Source organism: Phaethon aethereus (assembly GCF_964289735.1).
Source record: "Phaethon aethereus genome assembly, chromosome: 21".
NCBI lineage: Eukaryota > Metazoa > Chordata > Aves > Phaethontiformes > Phaethontidae > Phaethon > Phaethon aethereus.
This window is the reverse complement of record NC_138597.1, coordinates 1,582,431-1,605,015: the sequence shown is the minus strand read 5'-3', so window position 1 is coordinate 1,605,015 and position 22,585 is coordinate 1,582,431. Positions and strand designations below refer to the sequence as shown.

The 22,585-nt window shown below is 45.1% G+C and overlaps 1 protein-coding gene across 1 annotated transcript in view; it reads right to left on the bottom strand.

Annotated features, from left to right (window-relative positions):
• Positions 1-10,382: 10,382 nt before the first annotated feature.
• The window catches only part of EIF4G3 (eukaryotic translation initiation factor 4 gamma 3), a 79,814-nt gene continuing 67,611 nt past the window's right edge, over positions 10,383-22,585 (bottom strand). Inside the window, exons 27-34 of the mRNA XM_082009465.1 lie at positions 20,944-21,116; positions 18,559-18,684; positions 17,635-17,716; positions 15,716-15,814; positions 14,628-14,774; positions 13,362-13,443; positions 11,750-11,896; positions 10,383-10,799 (exon numbers count right to left, since the gene is read on the bottom strand). Coding sequence (XP_081865591.1) covers positions 10,618-10,799; positions 11,750-11,896; positions 13,362-13,443; positions 14,628-14,774; positions 15,716-15,814; positions 17,635-17,716; positions 18,559-18,684; positions 20,944-21,116 — 1,038 coding nt within the window. The 3' untranslated portion in view covers positions 10,383-10,617. The remainder of the gene's footprint in view (positions 10,800-11,749; positions 11,897-13,361; positions 13,444-14,627; positions 14,775-15,715; positions 15,815-17,634; positions 17,717-18,558; positions 18,685-20,943; positions 21,117-22,585) is intronic.

The window sequence follows — 22,585 nt, the reverse complement described above, 5'->3', positions numbered from 1 at the left end:
TATGCTTTCTGCAAGCTGTCCCCAAATACGCCACTGATTTTTTCAGCTGTAGTCTCTTGCCCAGGCAACATCTCATCTCTGTGTTAGGCACATAATCCGTACTTGTCTGCTGCCAACTTCTCCCTCTCCACCTGTGTTTTTACGATTTGAAGACTCTATGGGCACTAACGCATTTATCTGGACACCGTGGTACCTTTTATCCGTCCCGTGGATGGGAAGCCCTGCTGTAAGCACCTTTTAGAAACACGCCACTCAAAGCACTGTGGAGGTGTCTTGTTTCTGCAGTAGTGCCTTGACTATTTCTTGGCGAAGCTTTTTATGACTTTTTTTTTCCCCCCTTAGGTGGCTGCTGCAACAGCATACTACACCCGAGAGCACCTCCTTGCAAAGTCAAGCTGTTGTGACCAAGGCCTGGCCTTGCTCAGTGTCATCTTCTCCACTCCAGATTATCTCCGTGATGCTTTGCTTTCGTACAGTCCTTTGTCTCCTGCACCGAACAGCCCGGGAAGTGCCTTAGCCAGATGGCTCCACTTTGCTAAACATTCCTGCCTTGCTTGTGAGTGCGAAACGGCGGGCCGTGCAGCTGCAGAAAAATGTGTTCTTTGGCCTTTCCCCCCTTGCAGTGCCTCTCTGGCAGGAGGGGAGGGATGGGAAGGTGGAGGAGAGGGGAGCGAGAGGGACTGTTCTCCTTTCCGTCTGGCTTTTAAGACACCAAGAAGGAAAAGATGAAATCATGCCAGCTGCCCTCTCCTTGCTCACTGCAAACCTTTGTGCAAAACCCCAGCACCTGCCTTGGCTGAGCCACAGAGCTATGTTGAGATGCAAGCAGAGGAGGAGAAAACCTTTTGTTTTCGCCTTCCCTGCTTTTTATCTTGAAATCCATGCCTGCCTGACCATGGTGGGCTCTTGCAGAAAATACCACACCTGGGGAAGGCAGCTGCATCCCGCAGCAGGGATCAAAACCCACTGCTCAATCTCCTCTGCCCTGTTTTTTTGTGCGGGCTTGTGTCATTTGTGTCCCACTCCCTGTTCTCTCAGCACTGCACACTGTGTGACAGTGGCAGGAGTGAAGCTGTGGGAACCTGTGAGCCAGCGCAGGAGGAAGGAACAGTGCAGGACAGGGAAATTCAGTGCCAGGGAGTCTTATTTCAGCGGGGGGCTGCTGTCAGAGTTGATCTGTGATTGTGCAGAGCACTGGCATCATCATAAAATACTTCTTAATGAGTATTAAGCACTTGTAATAATTACTAAGCGTTTTCATTAGCCTTTCTGCCCTCCCCGGTGCAGTACACTAGTAGGATTCCAACTAGTTTGTGGATTTTTTTTTTCCTGAAAATCATTCAATTTGATTACATCTTTCTGCAGCCCTGGAGCTTTTACAAATTTGCCTGCAGCTTTGGGTTTTGACTGTACTGTGCAGCTTAAACCAGATCATTTAGACATATTGCTACTGTTCCCAAGGTGTAGCTGTAAAATTTGCACGTCAAGAGATTTACTGTTTCCACCCCGTATCCAGTGCAATGCCGTGTGTTCTTGTTCTTCTGTCAGAAACAAGAAACCACTTGTGCTTCTGTTTTAAATACATCTGGTCACAGAAACTCCATTCCAGGGGTCACAAGCCCCTCTGTTAACTTTCTTACCCTACACCAACTCATATTTTCCCCATTTTGCCGCATTTTTTACTTAAAGTGAACGTTTTTATTAAGCACTGCCCTTGTGTTGCTTAACAGCTACCTGCCACATATGGTACAAAACACAAGACTTACTACCTTTTTTAATTACCTTTGTGCACCTTATACATTGAAATTAGCTTCTGTCGATAATGTTCTCGACCCTGCCAGCTAAGTGAGTGTGGTGTCTTTGTCGCCAAATTCTGTTTTAATATTGGCGTGCAGCTTCAAACTTCAGCTCTGATTATATTTAGGCCTTGTCTCTGGTGCCATCACCCTGAGTGTTTTTCCATTTTTAACTCAACTTTTGCATTTGTTTTTATAAAGCCTTTTATAAATTTTTGTCCTGCAGTCTGCCTGGCTCAGGGAGAATTTGATCCTTTTTCTGTTTCATCCTGTGTCTTAATTGCCAGCAGGCTGGGGAGCTCTTTCCCGTCGCCTTGTTCTTTTATCCCTAAAGCTTCACATTCTGATGCTGCTTGTGCTTTGGGGAAAAAAAAAAAATCAAATATTCCCTGAGAAGCTTCTTACCTGTTTATCCCTGAATGAGTATCCAAAGAGAATTACTGTTGTTTGGGATCGCTTGAGCAGGACCCTTGTTCTTCTGCCTTGAAGCTCCTGTTCAGCCGGTGGCGTGCCTGGCTGTGAGGGCACAGTCGCTGCTGTTTTCAGCTTGACGTGGTGGATTTGCACAGGGAGTGGTGCAGAGTATAACGATCCCATAACCATCACAGAATCAAAACATTTAATTAATGTGGGTCTTGTGCATCCATCATCCCTTTGCACTTGTGGAGCCACACACAAACTTCAGGGGCCTTTTGCCTGCAACACATGGCAGTATTAAGTGATGAAGTTAGGCAGCAGTGTCACCCTTCCTGCAGTCCCACACACAATTCTTGTCTTTACGCTTCAGCTGCTTTTTACTTCTGGATTTTTTTTCCCCCTTTACACCTCCAGTAGAAATATGGATTTTAGAAGAGCTGAGGTGACGTCCTTTAACCAGAGTTTTCCACTTAGTTGCTGGTTCACTTCTTTTCAGTGGCGGAGTCCTACAGACAGCCCTGTATTTCCCGTAATTCTGTGCAAAAATCACTCCAATTCTGGTTTCAACTCAAAAATGCATATTCCCTGCCTCTTTGTGGCCTTCCAGACTTCACCTTTGATCTCTTTTATCAGCTTCCTAGTAATTTTTTTCTTTGTACTTTTCCCAGCGTGGCCCTACACCACCTCACACCTGATCTCTGTTGCTGCCCCTCCAACAGCTACCCTTAAGGCTAACCCAGTTAGATTTCTCTTTTCAAACCATTTCCCCTTTTCCAAGGGGTATTCTGTTCATCACTGCACCCATTTTTATATCCGTTCCTAGCAAATGAATAAGAATATGCTTAAATAAGCTCTGTTCTGGAGCAAATGTATGCTAGAAATGCCACTGAAGCTGAGAGAAACTTGGAGCAGGAAAGTGTTGTGGACTGAGCAGCCTCCACAGGCTGCTGCTTTTCTAGAGACACTCTAATTTGAAATAGATCCTTATTGCTAATGAGGTAGATGCTATGGTCACTGGGAGACTAGTGGCTGGAAGCTGTGATTTTTTTTTTTTTTTTTTTTTTTAAATATAGCACTTTTGGCACTACAGTAGTGATTTATTTTACTCAAAGCAGGCAAGTGGAAATGCCAGCTACCCTAAGCAAGTCCAAGCTGAAGTCCACCAGCTCAGCGTTTCACACTGGGACAACACACCTCTCCCAAAGCCGTGTGTCCCCACAGTTAACATCTGGCAGAGAGAATTTGCTAAATTCCTTTGTGCTCTGAGCCAAACACCGTTTTGAGATTAAAACTGGTAAGCAGCAGGCTGCAGCATGGAGCATGCAGCGGCCGCTTCCCTCACCCAGGCAGGTAATAACTTACTGTCAGTAATGCCTCCCGGCTGGGATGCTTTTGCGGCCGCAAAAGCTCGTTTTTGGCTGCCACGCGTGCCCTGTACGCCCCTGCGATTAGCAGCGTGCCCGACGCGTTCAGCAGCCTGGCTGGACTCCGGCCTCCGTGCCGGTCCTGCAGCCATAGGAGAGCAGTGCCGTGCCAGCGAGCCTCGCTGGGAAGACAGAAGACCTTTGGGTTGAGCAGGAATTTAAAGCGTTTTTGGCAGTGGCTCTTGCTTGAAGCATACGGTCAGCTCTAGTGCTGGCTCGCTCGTCTCTCCGTGGGAAATCTGGTCAACTGGCTTTTCTTTGAGATGTGTCAGCCACAGCTCAGGCTCCTGCTCAAAATATCCACATTGTGATGTTGGAGGCGGCCTGAAGAGTCAGATGCGTTTCCTTGGAGGATGGGTAAAACACTTAACTCCCCTGTTTTGCAGAGGTGTGTGAAATTCCTTGCGTTCGATGATCGCAGTGTATGAAAACACTCAAAACAGGGCTGGGCAGCAGAAGCAGAGCTGTGCCCATCACCATAAATTCACACCCTGCAGAGTGCCAAAGAGGCCAAGTGCCTGCTCTCTTCTCAAGCCAGCCGCTTTTGGTGAAGTACGCGGATTCCCAGCATACTCACACACAAACAGGAGGTGGCTGGGACTGACAAATTATTTGCTTTAGGCTGTCTTTAATGGCACAGAGCATTTACACCAGGCATTATTTCAGAATAGCTTATTCTGCAATGCTGAAATGACCGAAGGTACCAGCTGCATCCGCTGAGATGATCTTTTCAGATCCCTTCCAGCTGTTTTCTGCAACGCTGTGATAAAACTCAACAGGGCTCCACTCCATGTTCATTAATGCTTTGTACCTGTGAGCTTAGTACAACTCTGCTTCCTGACAACATCTGCTGTTAAACCTTGCAGGGGGCTGGAACAAGACAACCAAGTATGCAAGAGCTAGCCTTTACTGTTCTCTCCATTCGCGTAGTAAGACCAGGAACTCCTAACCTAAAGCATTGATCGTCTTCCCCAAGCACCCTCCTCCCCTTTCCCATTTGCAACCACAGCACAACCATCCCTGCAGCTGGGACTGCAACTGCACACTCGGGACAAATTCCCCTTTGGAAAGCACTGAATGGAGCAGGAGCTGGTTTTATTTCTGTTGCTGTTTCAGTGTAATTTTGCAGCTGGAAATGAGGAAGAGAAACCAGTGCCACATGACCAAAGCTTTCCACAGATCATGGTCAGACGTCCCTACAGCAGCATTTAAACAAGCAGGAGTTATTTCAGCAGACCACAGTTCCACGACGGTTACCAAAGGTAGCAAATGGAGCCCCTTGCAAAATACAAGGGTAGACAACTTTGAGTTGAGTTTCCTCGGATATTGGCAGAGATTTAGTCATACTGCTAGAAGCTGAGTGAGCTAATCCATCTCTTGCCCACCACTGTGGTCTTCCTGCAACGGCTTCTTGCAGGTTATCTATTCACAGCACTGGGCTGGGAGATGGGCAGCCAAGCAGGACCCTCTGGGCTGAAGCCTCCTCTTTCCCAGGCTCCATCCTATGGTTGCTGCAAGCTTGCACGTGGCCCCCAGGCCACATCAAACCGTCGCTTGGAATTTCTATCAGCACACGGCATCTTATGCAAACCTCTGGGCTGGCACCTTATTAAAAGAAAGCGGCGTGCGAAAAGCTCACACTCCTGCTGACGCTGCTTGGCTGGAGATGCTGTTCAGTTGGCCTAGGATCAGGTAGCAGCAGAGGGCTAACAGCTTCCAAAGAGCAGAAAGGCCAAGCTCTCCCTGCCAGACTGAGTAGTATCACAGAATCACAGAATCACTAGGTTGGAAAGGACCTTCAAGATCATCAAGTCCAACCATTAATCCAGCGCCACCATGTCCCCTAAACCATGTCCTGAAGCGCCACATCCACATGTTTTTTGAACACTTCCAGAGATAGCAACTCCACCACCTCCCTGGGCAGCCTGTTCCAATGCCTGACCACTCTCTCAGTGAAGAAATTTTTCCTAATATCCAATCTAAACCTCCCCTGGCGCAACTTGAGGCCATTTCCTCTTGTCCTATCACTAGTTACTTGGGAGAAGAGACCAACACCCTCGTCGCCACAACCCCCTTTCAGGTAGTTGTAGAGAGCGGTAAGACTGACTGCTTAAGGCAAGAGCTCAGGGCATTTGCCAGCCTGAACGGCCCCACAGCTTCATCTCTACATAGCACATGGCAGCCCTGACCAAACTCTTACCCATGCGGCATCTCACCACCATCACGTACCTACCTGCGGCCAACAGCCAACTCGCCTAAAGGGACTTGGTGCCTCGAAGCTGGTTACAGCCATTTCCATGGTGCAGTCCTTAGGGAAGTGGGAGATGCTGGATGTAAGGGCATGAGTGTTCTTGGGAGGGTTCCAATTTTGAGCTTATTGCCCCCAAAGCTAAACCCTCTCGCATCTGTGAAACAACTCAAGTGAGCAGCACCAGGGGCATGGCTATTAACAGCTTTTCTGCTCTGCAGCGAACGCTTCTGACAAGGCAACCAGCTTCAGGTCCCTTCATCTGTAAAACCGACTCATGTTGGAATGAAATGCAGCAGGAACAATTGCAGCCACCCTCTTGGCAATCAGATGCCAACATCTGCAATTGGTTTGAAATGTTTTCAGGATGCTCAGTGAGTTAACGGGACATTTTAGAGGCCTCATTTTTCCTTTATCAGAAAAAACGGTCTATAGGGTTGGAACCAAAAGCTCTGTGTGTCGCAGGAACACAGCAATGACCAGTGTAAGTTACTACTGGCTTAAACCCGCCTTGTGCATACTAAAAACCATCTCTGCAGAGGAATCCCTTCTCACGACCCTCTCCTGCTGCATGGCTTTACCAGCTCCTGCACCAGGGAGTGCTGACTGCAGGCAAACATTTTGCCACACACCAAGGTCTGCTCCTGGACCCAAGACTTCCTGAGAAAATAAGGTTAAACCCTGAACACGTTAACACAAGCAGAGCGCAACGTCTGATACCAGTGTATTCCCTGACCTCATTCACAGAAATGACTGATCCTTCTCTGAAAACACTTTCCTAGAAAGAAACCAGCCTTAGGCACACACCTCGCCTGGAAATTTTCTGTTTGACTTCTTCAGGTTTGTGGACGTTTTCAGCAATGAACGGGGATGTAAGCGATGCGTCTGCTCCTCCTTGCTCGTGCCTTTGATGGTGCGCACACCCCCAGCACAAAAAGGCCTCCCAGCACCGGAAATGGCTTCCTAATGCAGCTCTTTCCTGCCGAGCTGCATTAACTCCTTGCCACGTTCACGAGCCTTGCCCAGAAGATGTGTTTAAATGCCTCACAGGACCAAGACTGGGAGGAAAAAAAAAACAACCCCACCACACTTAAACCTTTAGTACTCTTGGCAGAAATGTGCAGTCCTCCTGTTTAGGGTTTGCTGTAATGTTAGGTAGGAGTAACCACAGTTCACCTCTCCTCACGTATGTAAAATGAGGCTCCCACAAATCACATTCCTATGGGAACCTCTTTTAATTAATTATCCCCTTTTCCATTTCATCTACCACTTAGTTTTTTGTATTTTAATACCCTTTAGACATGTTGCAAAGATCTTCCAGGACCATGGGCCGCATCCTGAGGAGCTGCAACAGCCTGCAAACCTGCGCTCATCCAGAAGGTGACTGAAAAGCAACCACATCTTGATACAGGAGCAGGTAAGCAAGCGGCCTGCGGCGAACAGCACAAGGGGAGCAGAGGAGGCAGTTAGGGTCCAAGACTGGTATCAAATATGCTCCTTGTGTGACATTTGTGGGAAGCCGCACCTCAAGGTAACATACCCTCAAGGTCTCGTGCACAAACTTCTCACAGCACTCCTTGTGAGGCTTAACTGATCTAGCTTAAGAAAATTCAAAGCTTGCCTTGCTGCAGACCTTTTCAGAGCCTTTGGATAATTCTGAAAAAGAAACCCCAAACAACTTAAAAACTGCTGAGAACTCCCTGGCATTTGCAGGACACTAACAGGGGAAGTTCTCACCCCTTCTGAACATTTAACATTAAAGGCTCAAAGAAGGAGGGGAGAGACTTTCTCATCTCTCCTCTACCCACATGCTCACTGCTCCCATTCCCTCCAGCCAGTGCTTTCCCAAATCTTTCAGCCAAAAGATTCAAGCTCCTCAGACAAATTTCCCTGCCCTGACACACTTTGATTCACATGGCTGTTCCAAGGCTCTAGCAATTTCTTCCTAACTCAAGGCAATCGGTAAATAAATTGCAGTCCTTGCAGCTCCAGCGTCACACACTCCCGTTCCCAGCAGGGTCTGACACTGCCCATCCTCTGAGGGGAAATTAGTCAGGTGCACACAAATCGGCAAATATTTGGCCTCATTTACATACAAACTTGCATCCATTTAATTCAACTATTTAACTGCTACAAACCATCCCGTACCCGCTGATGTTCTGGCTCAAAAATGACTTTTTGCGAGAAGAGCACCCACATGATCTTCCACAGAGGTTTAACGCGCACACACACCTTGAGACCCGCTGGGGGGTTTTTCCGTGCGGACGAGCCTTTGGGAGATCTTGAGCATGCCTGTCGCCAAACCGCTGGGCCCAACTGTGGGGCCGGGAGGGGAAGCAGCTGAGGACGAGGAGGCACTGGATGTCGTACAAGCAGATACATACATATGCATATATTAAGGGTGAGGATATTTTTTCTTTTTTTTTTTTTTTTTTTTTTAACAAAACATCAGAGAAAAGTGTTTTATTGTTACTAAAAAAAAAAAAAAACAAACAATGCTCTAGTGTTTTAGGCCATGGATTCTTAGCTCAGATTCATGGCGTGGAACACATGTTAAGAGGGAAAGTGTCTCGTTGACATCTCCCCTCCAGCCACAACCAGGCACCCTCCTCCCTTCCCCTTGGTGATCAAATAACATCCTTATGCAAGTACAGCAATTGTTTACATGTAAAAGTAAGATTAGGAAAGTATTTAATGTATCTGTAGCCTTTTTTTTTTTTCGTTTTTCCCATTTTTTTTTTTTAAAAAAGTGATTTAGCAGCTGGAAAGAAAAAAAGACAGCATCATGTGAGCAGCTAGTGCTGCACAGACCACCAGCAAATGCTCCACAGGTTGCTCGTGGTCCATGGACCACAGTTCACAAACTACATTTTAGGGCTTCACAAACTTTGCAGACTGTGTTACGGTAGAAGCTTCTTCACAGTGAGAGCCAGCAGGTCATCTTTGGTTGTTGAAGAGAGACACACAAGAGACTTAATGTACTCAGCAGCAGCTCAGTTTGGAGGACCGCGTGGCATCGGGGTGCAGCTGAGGTCCCTTTGGGCACGCAGAAAACACGCACTCTGACCGCACTGCAAAGCGACCACTGTTATTCTGCACCTGGGCTGCGCTCAGACTTCAGACACCGTCACAGGGTGGGCAGAGCTGGGAAGAGCACCGCATCACTTGTTCCACCTCTTGACTCCTGTAGGGTGCTTTCATTTTCACCCCTACGAGTCCTAGGGTTCCTTAGGCACAGCAAGGCAACCGTCAGATGTGAAGGGCAGTGGCAGCGGAAGCTGGGCGGCAACAGACGCGCAAGCCGTGATGAAGGGCTGCCGGTTCTCTGCTTGAGCGGCTGCTACCTCCAGAGCTACCAGGTTCCCAAGTCCCCAGGACGACGCCACTGATCCAAGTCACACGGGAGACACCGTGGCCACACGGCTGGAAAAGCAGAGCTGGGCTTGGGCACCAACTGCCCCCGAGGTTGTTTCCCAGCCTCACGGCAACGTGCTGGGAACCAAGTGCACCTACGTGGTACAGCAGCCCAGCCGGCTGCGCATCGGCCATTAAGTTCTCTCTGCAGAAAAGGTCTCCCAAGCAGCAACCCCCTTTTTTTTTTTTCCTTTTTTTTTTTTTAAAAAACAACAATTGCTCTCACCCCTCTTTTTTGGTAGACACACATACATACACACACTATAGGTACACAATTTGGAACCGAGGATCTAGACAATGAAAAGGGAGCCAGCACCGCTCAGAGATGGTGCACACATTCAGCAGCTGTCAAAGGAGAAGTCGTTTTACTTTCTTTTAAACTTGCAATGTTTGTCTTTATTTTGTTCTTTATATTTTGAAAGTGAAAAGAAATAGTAATGAGTCAATTTCTTTTTTTCTTTTTTTAAATATTTGTTCTATGTATTTACAAGCCTTAAAGTTGCTCTAAAGGTTCTGAAAGTATCACTAGTACTTTTTCCCCAGGGTAGCACTGTTTTGAATGAGTTATTTTCGGAGCACTCTGGTCCGCAGCGGTTTTCTCAAATGCATTTCCTTCCGTTCCAAGGTTATGTACGTTTTGATTACTATTTTCTTTTTAAATTTCTGAAGCAAGCTGAGAGGCAGGCAGAAAAATCTGATGACAATTAAAAAAAAAAAACCCTCATCTCTTCCTCATCTAGCTTACCCCAACCCCCTTGAAAGTTTTGTCTACTTATCATGCTTTGAAACAAAACTGAGGTGCATATGAAGGGGAGGGAAATTTATTTCTCTGCTTTTGTTCTATTATACAATTTGTTTACAGCAACTGCAAATTTAAAAATTACACTGGCATTTGCAGTCCTTAAAATAATAAATTAAAAGTTTTCAACTTTTTTTTTTTGCTAAACAGATTTGTTTCGCTTTGTTTTCGTAAGTATGAGTCCTTGTTTAAAAAGAAAAGAAAAAAAAAAGATTAAAACAGAAAATATTTTCTATAAATAATACATGTATTTTGGTTTAGTGCTCCCGCCCTCAGGTTTGAAGTTTACTTTTTTTTTTTCAAGTACCTTTTCTCCTCCATGATCACCTTTGTGTTTATCTATTTTTACCTCTCCCACTCGTGCATGTGTGGGGGAAGGGGGGTCTGCGCGAGAATTGGCCTTGCTGCACTGTGATTGGCGAAGACGTGAAACTCTTTAAAAAAATACTTAAATTGTTTTTTTTTTTGTTTTTTTTTGTTTTTTGTTCTCTCTCTCTCTCTCTCTCTGTATTTTAAGTTTTAATTATCCTCCGACTCCTCTTCGGCTTCCCGTAGCCACGTGAAGAATGCTGTGACAGATTTTAGCGCTACTCCTTTCCCGTTCTGCTCTGCTGGGTCCTTGCTGCTCTCCCACTTGTAGAAGGCATCCTCCGATATCACCTCCTCATCATACAGGCAATCAAAAAACATCCGCAACAAATCTGCAATAATGGAGTAGCGGGAGAGAACAGCTGTTAGTACTGCGCAGTTGAAGTCTGCGGACAAAGACATGGTTACGGATAAGGGGTTTAACGTGACCTTTCATGCACGAGATGCAGATACAAGTAAAAGTAAGGTCTGTTACTGAGTTATTGCTTCCTGGCTGGTTACACACAGCTGAGGGGGAGAACAGGTCCCTCTGATGCTTGTCGGATAACACAAGCTCTGCAGAAAAGGGAAAGCTGGGAAAGCAGCCGTGGGAATGTATTATCTAGGGATTGGCCAGCAAACAGAATCCACAACAGCCCATCCTCCCCTCTCTGGACCCTGCAGCCTGGCTCCTCTCCCTCTGATTTTTCGCGCTCAGCAGGAGGGATAACAAACAACTAGTGCCTTACAGCTAAGGATGATCAAGTCGGGTGTTTTTGGGCATTCTTTGATTTTGTGCTGCAGACTGTTTCTTTGGCAACTCCCCAGCTTCTTTTCCAGCAACAGTTTTCTGCAGTGTCTCTGGGACAAGACTCATCCAATTCACTTTATTCCCTCCAAGTCCACAGACATCTGTGGTGCAGCAACGCAATTACAATGCCCAGTGCTCTCACATGTCCAGGTATTGTAAACTTAACAGATCATTTTTTACTGCTCTTTTTCCCCCCCTCTTCTTTTTGCATCACAGAGGTTTGTCTTTCCTTCTGTATAGCTGCTTACAGCAGCAACCAAGAGAAGCGCCGACCTTTGGCCAAGCATCTGGGGAACTGCGCTGCTCTCAAGCCAGAATATGGACAAGCAGAAACCACTGAGCACTGTTTTCTCTCATCTGCTACGTAAAATGGTAAGGAATGTCAGGAAAGCACATCATCTTCCAGACTCTACTGTTAGGTATTGCTCTCACAGAAACAACTTTTCCTTAGGCTACCAGGGTTCCCGTCCCCAGCGCAGAGGCAACACTTACTAGGAGGCTGATCAAGTTTTACTATTGATGCTTGTAGTGCATAAAGTGCTTGTAGTTCCTTCTCTGTGTCCGAGTCTAGGTACTTGAGTAAGATCGGCACCCTCTGCTTGATAACAGCAGTGTCCACACGGAAGCTAGACGAGTCCGCTGAAGGGAAGAGAAGAAAATAGAGTCAGCTGTGGTACATGGCAGCAGGGGCGGATCTTTTATCGCCTTTATCCCAATAGAAATCACAGATACAGGTTAGTGCGGAGAGAAAAAGAGATAAGAAACAATAAGAAGTATTTCTGATCCATGGCTTTTTCTGGAAGTCTTGATCCTTCTAGTTCCCCAAATTCAACCAGTACCGGCAGTGACCCTGGCCCCAGCCAGCCTGCTGACACATGCCTTACTTTGCAGTGCAAATTGTTATGTTTCCACAGGCAACTGGATGTCCAAAGTGCATACAGTGGCTAGGGCTAAAATTTCAGTTAGATAGAGGGTTTTTAGAAAAGTATTTCTTCCCCCGCCAAATACAGATTCTGAAACAGAATCATAAGCTGCACATGAAATAGGAAATCAGGCATATATAAAAATACACATTAGAAGTCCATCAGCAACATAGGTAAATTATTCAGCAGCTTTTAAGTAGCCTGTACAACACAATTAACCGATATTTTGAGAACAAGAGGGAAAACCCCTCAATTGGAGGCAAGGTCAAAACATAAAACAGAACAAGATGTTCCTGATACACATCTGGGAGCCCTTAAACATTTGTCATCAAATCCTGTGTCATTTCGCCATTAACACTAGGTGGCATCAGAAAGGTTCTGTGCTGGGGAGAAGAAAGGAGCTGGGCTGTCTTTCCCCTGGCAACACGATGAAGTTCAGACCATTCTCTCCACCGAGCGTGACTCTTACAGCTAAGAGCAGAACCGGCTGCTTTACAAGCACAATTTTTTTGCCTTGCCAGATGCCAACAGTAAAGTTAAAGAAAACAAAGTGAACTGACCAGATGTTTCTGGCTGCAGCGCTTTATTCAAGCCCCCCTGAGGGTCTGAGGCTCAGATGTCTGACTTGGGAACCCACCCTTTCCTCCATTTCCAGCTGACTGCCGTACATTCAAGTAATCCATATAAACCATCTTTCTCAAATTGCAGCTTTGGACATAAAACTATTAACAAGACAGGGATGCAGGCTGGCTTCTCTTCTGCAACCCACGCTTGCAACTCGCATGTGGCAAGCTGCGATGGTAGAGCACCCACGCATACTTGCTGACACAGAAGTGGAAATGCTAATTAGCTTAATAACGTCTAGCGCACTTCCACCTTCGCTAGGAAAAAAAACAATGAACAACCTGGCATTACTTAGCGTCGTCTGAAACATCTGCTCACGGAAGGTCACTGGGACACGCCAGAACCTCAACAAGACCACAACCAGCAAAACACCTGGCTGTCACAGGGGGAATGGACATCCCGCTCTCAAGCGCTAGAGGATTCAACACAGTGCAGAAGTCCTAGCATGTGATAAAAAATAGCCTCAAGGGGGAGGGAAAAGTGATATAAACCTGAAAAACATGAAATAATCCTTTGCACGTTTGGTTTGTATGGTGTTTACATTGCAAGTTACTCACCTATAATAGCTGCTTTACAAACTGCTGTCATTAAAGCTCTAAGGAATGTAGGTGAACTCATCTGGCTTTCATCTAGATTAGCCTGAAATCAAGAGTAAATGGACCAGTTAAAAACACGCTGCTACGTGAGAGTGACCTCTTTCAAACTCCACTTACTGCATTTGGCAGCAAGTTCAAGTTCACCGAAAGCTGCAGCAGTTGAAATCCAGTTCACCCCTCTGCAAAAACTTAGCTTTCCCATTCATTTCTTGCAGCTAGCTCAGGTACGTCAACACGCAACAATGTGATCTCAGGTGATCACTACACCATTTAACTACTCCCATAACTGGTCATTTGTCTCGAGAAACAAACCAACCCAACAATGCTTGGCTTTTACAATGCCCTTAATACATTTTCTAAGAGTTTTAGGCTTTTTCAACAAATTTTACAGCATGCTCCTTGGGTGGAGATTTGTTTGCTTTGTAGAAGAAATTCAGAGAATGGCTATGAAACTTGTCCAAGACTACAAAGAGCTTGTGGGTGTCCCCAGATTTTCAGTGCCACTTTCATGCCACTCTCGACTTCTCTAACAGCAGTAGAAAAATGACATTTCTAACACATTGCTCCAGCAATAGAAATAACTGAAATGAAGCTGACCAAGGTTTAGCTGTAAGCACAGATGTAAATGAATCAGGTTGGCTATAATTTCAGACACTAGATTAAATATCAGGCTTAAAGGATGCAGCCAGAGATAGAGGGCAAAAGATCAGTGGGTTGACAGGGCTGCTTCCCCCCCCCTTTTTTTTTCTTTTTTCTTTTTTTTTTCTTCTACAGTTACTGGTCCAATGCACTGGGAGAAGGTACATGTGCCCTCAAGTGACTGCCCAGCGTGGCAGGGGGAATTTGGTAGGTCATGTTGCAAAAAGCAATGAGAGAAGCTTCTATCTCATATTTTAGGAAGGAAGAACGTAGCGGTGTACTCTGTCTAAAATGTAGTAAGGAGCCAGAAGCAGTGTTTTCAGAGTCAAAAAGTCTACAGTATTTAAAGGCAGTTACACAGTTGTATGTGAACATAGCTAAAATCCTTTCTTCCTAAAGCTTTCTATGAAATAACGGACTGATTATATTTTAGATTTTAATCCTTTGGAAGTGTTGATTGCACAGACCTAATCATCTCCATGTCCTGTGCCTAGGGAGGAGCCTGCAGAGATGCTCCTTCAGATAAGAAAATATTTACAAGAGCAGTTAACAAACTCTGTGCAGGGAGGGTGAAAATAGTCTTTGTACCTCTACCCAGTCAAAGATTTGTTCATCATTCGCCTTGTCCTCAACAATGAGTTTTTCTAGCTGCTTGTTCAGCTCGTCCGCAGAGAGTTCTTTCTCTGAAAGTGCTTCTGAGGAACTGGAACAGTCGGACTCCGTGAAGTCCAACTTCTGCAACATCAGAAGCGATGATGAGAATTAGTTAAATATACTTTCCTATGCTGAATTATACCAAATTGAGGCAGCAAGCTAAACTCCATTCTGACTTCTGGCATCTTTCAACTGCTAAGTTATCATTACAACGATTTATATACTTTCTCTGTTCCAAAGATTAATAAAGCATTTTACAAACACATGGGAACAACATTATCCAGCAAAGACAACCAGGCATCTCAGGGCAACTCCAGCCCTGCACAATACGAGCGTGCACAAAATAAAGTGCATGTTGCTCAACTAAAACGACGGGGAGCTGGAATGCAATTACCAGAGCTGGCGTTCGCTCAAAGAAATTGCAGCTAACGCCCCAATTCATTGCAAAATGTGACAGAGGATCTACAGTCCCCTCACCAAGCCCCAGGCCTCGGTAATCCATTTCATTTCCTGCAGCGCAGCACTCGCTGCTGAAACAGGGCAGCGGATCACTTGTAGCTCCAAAGAGAGACATCCAGCTTCTTCCTTAGCAGAACCACCAGCCGGAGCTGCAAAGTGCCCTCCATCAGTCCTGGCTCTGCTTGGCTGTGAAACCCTCTGGGATCATAATGCAAGGTGGGTCGAGTGAGTAATTGCTGCCATTTATTCTGGCCCTTCTGCAGATCGTCTGTCTTTGCTGCAAAACTCATTTTTGAGTTCATTCCCCTCAGCTGGAGAAATAGATCTCCTAGAGGGAGCCAGCTGATGGGAGATGTGTGCCTGGGATTGGAGGGGACAGGCCCGACATTTTAGAAAGGAGGTGCTGAAATAATCCAACCTCAAGTTGGCAGGGGAGACACTTCACCCCACATCCCATACCAAAACTATACGCAAGAATGGCATGGAAGAGGATGAACAAATGGGACGCGGGGCCAAAAATCAGTGTGCCAAAATCATTAAGCAAATGCTTCCTCTGAACTCACTTGTTCCATGAGAAAGGTATGTACATCCTCCCCTTCGGGTAAGTAGTCCTTCCAACTGAGGCCAGTCTCCCTCCACAAGGCTCCCACTTTCTTATGGCTCTAAAACACAAACAATTTGCTCATTTTAAAGACTTGAGAGACGACCGGGGAGCTTACACAATCCGGAGAGGTGCAGCTGTGTCAGGAGAAATAAAGAACCATTCAGCCACCAAACAAGATGCCTAGCAATGAAGTGAAAAGGTCTGGAAATCCCGTGCAAGAGAAATCATATATGCAATCCTGCCACAGGTATACACATCTTGTCAAGGGGTCAAACGCCATGGTGATGGGTAAGAAACAAGGCAGAACGTGACACGTGGGGTTTGCAACTTCAGCCAGAGATTACCTACGAAAAGTGACACATCTGAACCAGGCGCAGTTTCCCACGGCCGTGACACAGACCTGGCAGTGAGATGACTTAAGATTCTTCTCCTGACTCTGTCATTAACTTACTCCGTGACTCATTCTCTCCCTGCCTTGACATTAAAGCACCCGCAAATTAGGTACTTGCAGAAAATAATTATTTACTGGCTGTTTTCTGTGCAGCGATCAAGCCTCAAATTCAGGTAGATAATACCAACTTCACTCTTCACTTCCTAGAATTTATTGCAAAACTTAAGAAAAGCTCCTTTGCCGCACGTACAGTTCAACCTTCCCTCTAATGTCACGCTGACCTTTTGGTACCCTAAGATGACATTATGTGCAATTCTGACGAGAATAAAAATGCTAGTAACAGCCAGCTCTTTTCACCCAAATGCTTTGCCAAAACTTTTACCGTATAGCACCTGCACAAGGGAGAGCATAGCCTAAATTAAGCACTGATAAAAGCAGCCTGATTTTCAGTTTACAAAGCAGATTACAATTTTAATTTTACAATGCAGATCATTAAGAGCTAATTGTGCTTAGTTCCTGCTACACTTCATCAGGATCTGAATTAGATGACTGATACTACATTGAAATATGCGAGTCCAAGTATTGGCCTGGATGAGATTGAATTAGAAAGCCGTGGCAGAAAGAGAAACCCAAGTCTGTGCTTCAACCCCCAGAGCACAGCAGCCTTTCTTTCACAGAACAGAGAAAAATAAATGGAAGCTGACTGTCCGCACAAGCATAAGACTAAAATAAATAAATAAAGAGTCACTATTTGCACTGCTAGACTGAAATGCCCTTGGAACAATCAACCTTATTTGAATGCATGCTTTAAAAAAAAAAAAGGAAGGAAAAAAAAGGGGGCAAGTGAGGGATTTTATACAGGGTTTAAAATAGACACTATCCAAAGTGCAGTATTCAGCTTGATTAAAAAGAAAAAAAAGACAAAAAAATGGAGACAGAGTTGTAGGGAAACCACCAAACTGTTTGGACACACAACTGTGAAATGTGTAAGAGAGCTCTAGAGGTTACAGGGTGAAAAGGTGTCACTACCCCTAGTGATGGGTGAATCTTAAGAGTTGGCAGGTTTGGTTTGGATAAGCGCCCAGAAGTCTGGGAGGCCACCTGCAGCTTATCCCAACCCTCAGAACCTCTCCGGTCTGCAAGAACAGCTCTCTCGCAAGATTTCCGGCACTTGTTGCTTCTGGTCAGCCCAGAAATACCTTGAGAATGTCCCTCTTGCAGTATTTCAGCACTCTAGCTTCTGGAAGAAGCCAGGTGCAAAGGTACCTGCAAAAGGGAAAAGTGATGAGAAAAAAAAAAAGTTAACTTTTTGGAACCTCGTATGGCTTGGTTTGAAATTGGGGATGAAAAAGGCAGGTTTCCTAGGTTATCTGGACTGGCTGGCCCATCCCTAAATATCTTCATGTGGGAAACGTGCAGGCTTCATGCATAAACATGTACTTGCGGCATCCAGCTCCTATCTACGAACGGTACGCGTGGACACTTACCATTTGTTTGCATAGAAGGTGCAAGATTTCAGCAAGCAAGACGCCGGCTCTTCCCACAGGAAGCAAAGGTTTGCTAAATTCTCTAGAATGAAAGAAAAACGGGTATTTTTCCTTGTAATTTGAATTTGGAATGCAAGGCAAGGTGTAGTGATCAAACTGATGCAGGAAATCACCTTTACCTCTGCCAGGGATAAAGGATTTGGTCTAGCTAGAACTGCCGATAAAACAGACGTTGGTGATGCAGTGCACTTGCCACAACAGGGCTAATTACAAAGACTTCCTTTTTATATAACATCAAAACCACTCGTTTTTGTGGGATGCTGCATTTGGGTAGCAGGACCCTTTTTTGGGGAAAAGGTTATTATTTTCTTAATACACTACTTACAGGAAAAGGGAACCATTCAATTGGCTTCTAGTTAATCCCCAAATATATAAGGACATGTACGAAATACAGAAACTCCGGTCCTGGAAGCAGTTTCCCATCTTGCAGGCAAGGTGTTGTGCCCGTTTAAGGCAATGCCCAGGTGGCAGTTACTACACTCCGAGACATAAAGCCTCCTGCGCAGTACCTTGCTCTCTTCAAGTCCAATTCTCAGAGCCTCAGTGTGCTCTCAAATGACTCCAACTGCACAACACGGGTATTTTTTAAGCTCAGCTGAAACAGACAGGATTGAAGTAGATTTACGGATAAAACTTTCACCCCTGAGTGGCGACTACAGAGCAGCAAGCTCCCCTCCCACCACAGCTTTCAGTCTGGTGCGAGTCCCGAACGATGAGCAGCAAGCCTTTTATCGACTCGTACGAGAAGCTGAGCCTCTAACACTACTTGTCTTTTATCTACTGACGGGAACCATGCTGTGAAAATACTATAGCCAGGCAGACAGCTCAGCTCGACCGACGCTGGAAAAGAACAGCATTGCTTACTGTATAAGTTCTCTCATAGAGATTCCTCCTTCTTTTAACATGGGGGTCACCAACTCAGCTAGGTACAACCAAATATGGGGTATATCTATGGCCATATCGTCCGCCATCTCCAAGGTATCTGAAAAACTTTAAAAGAAGGAGGAAAAATGTCAAGCATTAAATACAATTTAATTTGAGACTTTTCCTGCAAAGCAAATCTGCACTTTAAAAATCCTTTGTTACAGAAGAAAAGACAGAAAAGAGGAGAGAAAAAGAGAATCACAAAGGTAACAAAAAAACGACTATTGCCATCTTGTGCTTTCAGAGCTTTAAAACTGCCAGGAGTGAATGGGTATGTGGCAACATATCTATGTGGTAACATGGAGGGTAAGTGGAAAAGGCATCGCCTTCTGTAAAACCAGAGATAGATCCAGGAAAGCTCCATTTACGATAGTTCTTATATCCCAGTTACGAATAGTTTGTCAACTAGTAAAACCTTTTACCTGTAAAAGTAAAAAGCATTTTTGTCTACGAACACAAAACATCTAATAAATGGTGCCTTCCTAAAAATACCCAAACATTTACAGCAGGGGGATTAATAATAACGAAGTCCAAATGTAATCAGCAAAATGTCTGTAAGTATGTAAACCACCACAAGAAAAATGTTCAGTACACCAGAGGGAGGCTTCCATCCAGAACAGAAAACGTGGCAGGATGAATTACAAAATCGCTCCCCAACTCTGGATACATTTTCCAGAATCGCTCAAAACTCTTCTTTCCGATAACAGCCTTGCAGGTGGCTTCACTTCCCATGCCTGGTACAAGATGATAATTTTTTGGTTTCTCCTGCCAGTTTTCATCGTGATTCACTTCTCCCTGAAAACCTTGAAAATCCAGTTTAGTGACTATAAATGCACATTTTCTCTTGTGCTTCAAACCCAGAAACCATCTCCTTTGCTTTGTTCTTTACATCCTCTTCTACTAGTGCAACCTAGGTTTGTCTAAGCATTTCTGCCAGAAATTGGTTTCCTGCTGCGTATCTCTCCAGACTTGTGCTGTGACCAGTACTCATCCCATAACCCCTAATTACACGGTAATTTGTCTTGTGTGCGTAAGTGTAGTGGTTCTCGGTGTTGTTCTCATGTGCCCGCTGAACACCACTTGTCCTTTCATCATCTTCAGGAGCTGTTTCATTTTGTTTATGCCACATTCAGACCACACATCCCACTATTTCATCAAGGTCCTACTTATTTGGCATCACAACCACTTATCCACACTCCAGGAAACACAAGAACGGCTTTAATCACAACCCATTATGGAAATGTGTCACTTCAAACACATCGTTTTGACCATCAGCGACTGCATGGACACAGACAAGCGTTACTCCCTGGGGACAGGTATTTTTTATTGCTGTTCCATACGGTTTTTGAAGTCAGGCTGCCTAAACTTTTCCAGTGAGCCACTGGATTGCATCACGATGAAATTCACCACCAGACACGAGTGCAGGGAGGTCACCACTGGAGCGGTCAGCAGTACCATGACGAGACGTGATTCAAATAAAAGCAGCAAGGCAGGATTAACTACCCAGAAACTCAGTATCTGAAAGCATTATTCCGTCTGCCCGTTCGCTGGCTGCTTTTCGTGGTTATCCCTGTTTTAATCATCTTGCTCTAAGACTGAGTGGTGCCAGGGATCTCCCTGGGAACACAGATCCTTTTACAACTGGACTCCAGTTCAAATCCAAGCTAGGAACACAAAACCCAGAGACCTGGAATGAGCCAGCAGCCAAAATTCCAGTCTCTAGGAAGGTCTAACCCTTCTGATACTGCATCTGGGGCATACTCTCCTTCTCAGCCCCTCGAGGACATGTCTACTCCTTAAAGTTGAGTTGTCCCGAGAAACTACATCGTATGGGTGAAGCCTCTTTTACCAGCAGGAGAGTGGCTGTGGTTCTGTGGATGCACAGGACTTCAGGCTACGGATTAATGTCACGTGAAGATTTTTGTCGTCTCCCTCCTCTTTTAATCGTATTCAATGATTTGCCACAAGGCAAACATTGACAAATACACCAGAAAACATAAATCTAAACTCGCACAATCAAATATACACCTACATGTTTGCTTAGAAATAAATACTTACATAAACACAAAAATATTTACATTCACTAAAGCATCTGAAATACTTAAAAATACATTTGCAATATTACTTCATTAGTAATTATTAGTAATTATGTAATACAATATTACTTCAATAGTAATTAGTATATTTACAATATACTGCTTCGAAACGGATGCGTGGAGAAGGCAGGATACCAAAGCAATGTGGGAAATCATTCCTCTCCAACACAGACTTCATTTGCAACGAATGCTGAAGAAAAGTAGCTGTTTCTACGTGCAGAATACAAACCCCTTGAAGAAATCCTGCTTGCTCATCTTTCCCGACTGCACCAACTGATGTAATAACTGGCCCATGTGATCCCTGGTGATCTGACTCCTCTCGAGCGTCGACTCCACTCCCACTCGCACAAAAACAGGCAGCAGATTCTGGGTGCTCAGCTCCTCCACGCACTGCATTGCTTCCTGTTCAAACGACACACGGGATCATTTGCCTGAACCGAAAACACTGAAAAAGGGCACAGAAGAATATTTTCTAGTATAAGGTAGTTCAGGGTGCACAGCTTAGCACCTGGTACACGGGATGGGGATTTTTTTGATGGCAGATCAAGAGACTGCTAGCCTTGGATTTTTTTGGAAACGAGTATTTAGTGAGGCTGCCAGGCAAAGGTGCTGAACTAGGCTGTGGAACCTCATTACAAATCACCACTGAGATGGCAATCGAATAATAATAATGAGAATTTATACCATGCAGGCGACAGAATTTTTAAGATACACTATCACGCTCCAGGGTACAGTTCAGCTGCTCAGTGAAAGTACAGAAATTGTTTTCTGGATGCCACCAAAACACCTATTTTTTTTGTTGAGTATCAAGCCAAGACAAAAAGAGGACATCAGGTTGGATTCATTGCTGATCTGATCTGGCACAGAAGCGCCTGTGTTACAAACCCACACCATATAAAGAAGCAGAACATAGGTGGGTAGCGTTTGGAGGAAAATTTCCTCTTTATAAAGCTTCTACTTTCTGGCATGTACATTTTGTAAGCTAAGCAAATAAAACACTCTTAAATAGAGACTTTCAGAGAAGCACTCAATGTCACACTTCAAAAATCTCCACTGTCATCAGCAAAGATCTGTCACTGACCTTCTAGGTTCAGCCCAACAGATCTCAACAGGCTTCCTGACTAACGGCATTTGCTCTTTGTCTTAGGTTATGCCTTCAGTTATCAAGAACTTGGCAGCCCCCAAACAGCTTTTTTTCTGCAGGTCAGAAGCCTGGCAGTCCCAGACCACGGGCTCAGGTCAGAGCTCTTCCGCTGGATGGATCCTGGTGTCTCCAGGACAGACAGGTGAACACGCTGCCGGTCGGTCCTGCTGTCACTAGACGCCGGCATACAGCTCAGCAGTTTAATTTACAGTCAGGTTAAATACTGAAGACTAAACTCATGAGAAATGGCTATTCCTCTGCCATATGCTACATTAACACACTCATATATGGCCTTATTAATGTGGGTTTAAGCTGAATTTGTCAGAAGCTGCGTTTGAAGAGAGAATTTACAATTATCAAGTAACCCCCAAATGCAAACAAGCTGCCTCCATCTGATGTACTTTGGTGCGCTTGTCTACTACAATTCAACTCCCATTTTCATCCAGCCATAAAAATATGTCACTGTATTTGCAAGCACAGAGACTGAAGCAGCCCCTTAGCCCCAGACATCCTGGGGTTAGACTTTGAAGTCTATCGCAAAAAGAAAAAGGACCGGAGACTCCTTTGTTAACCAGCCCCGCCATCCCCGACTCCTCCTGCTGAGATCTGCCAGGCCAGCAAGCTGGGGGACATTGCGAATCAAAGTGTATCTTTTTTTTTTTTTTCCCTGCCAAACCAGAATTTAATAATTTTTCCTGCTAACTAGATGGGAGCCCAAAACAATCCA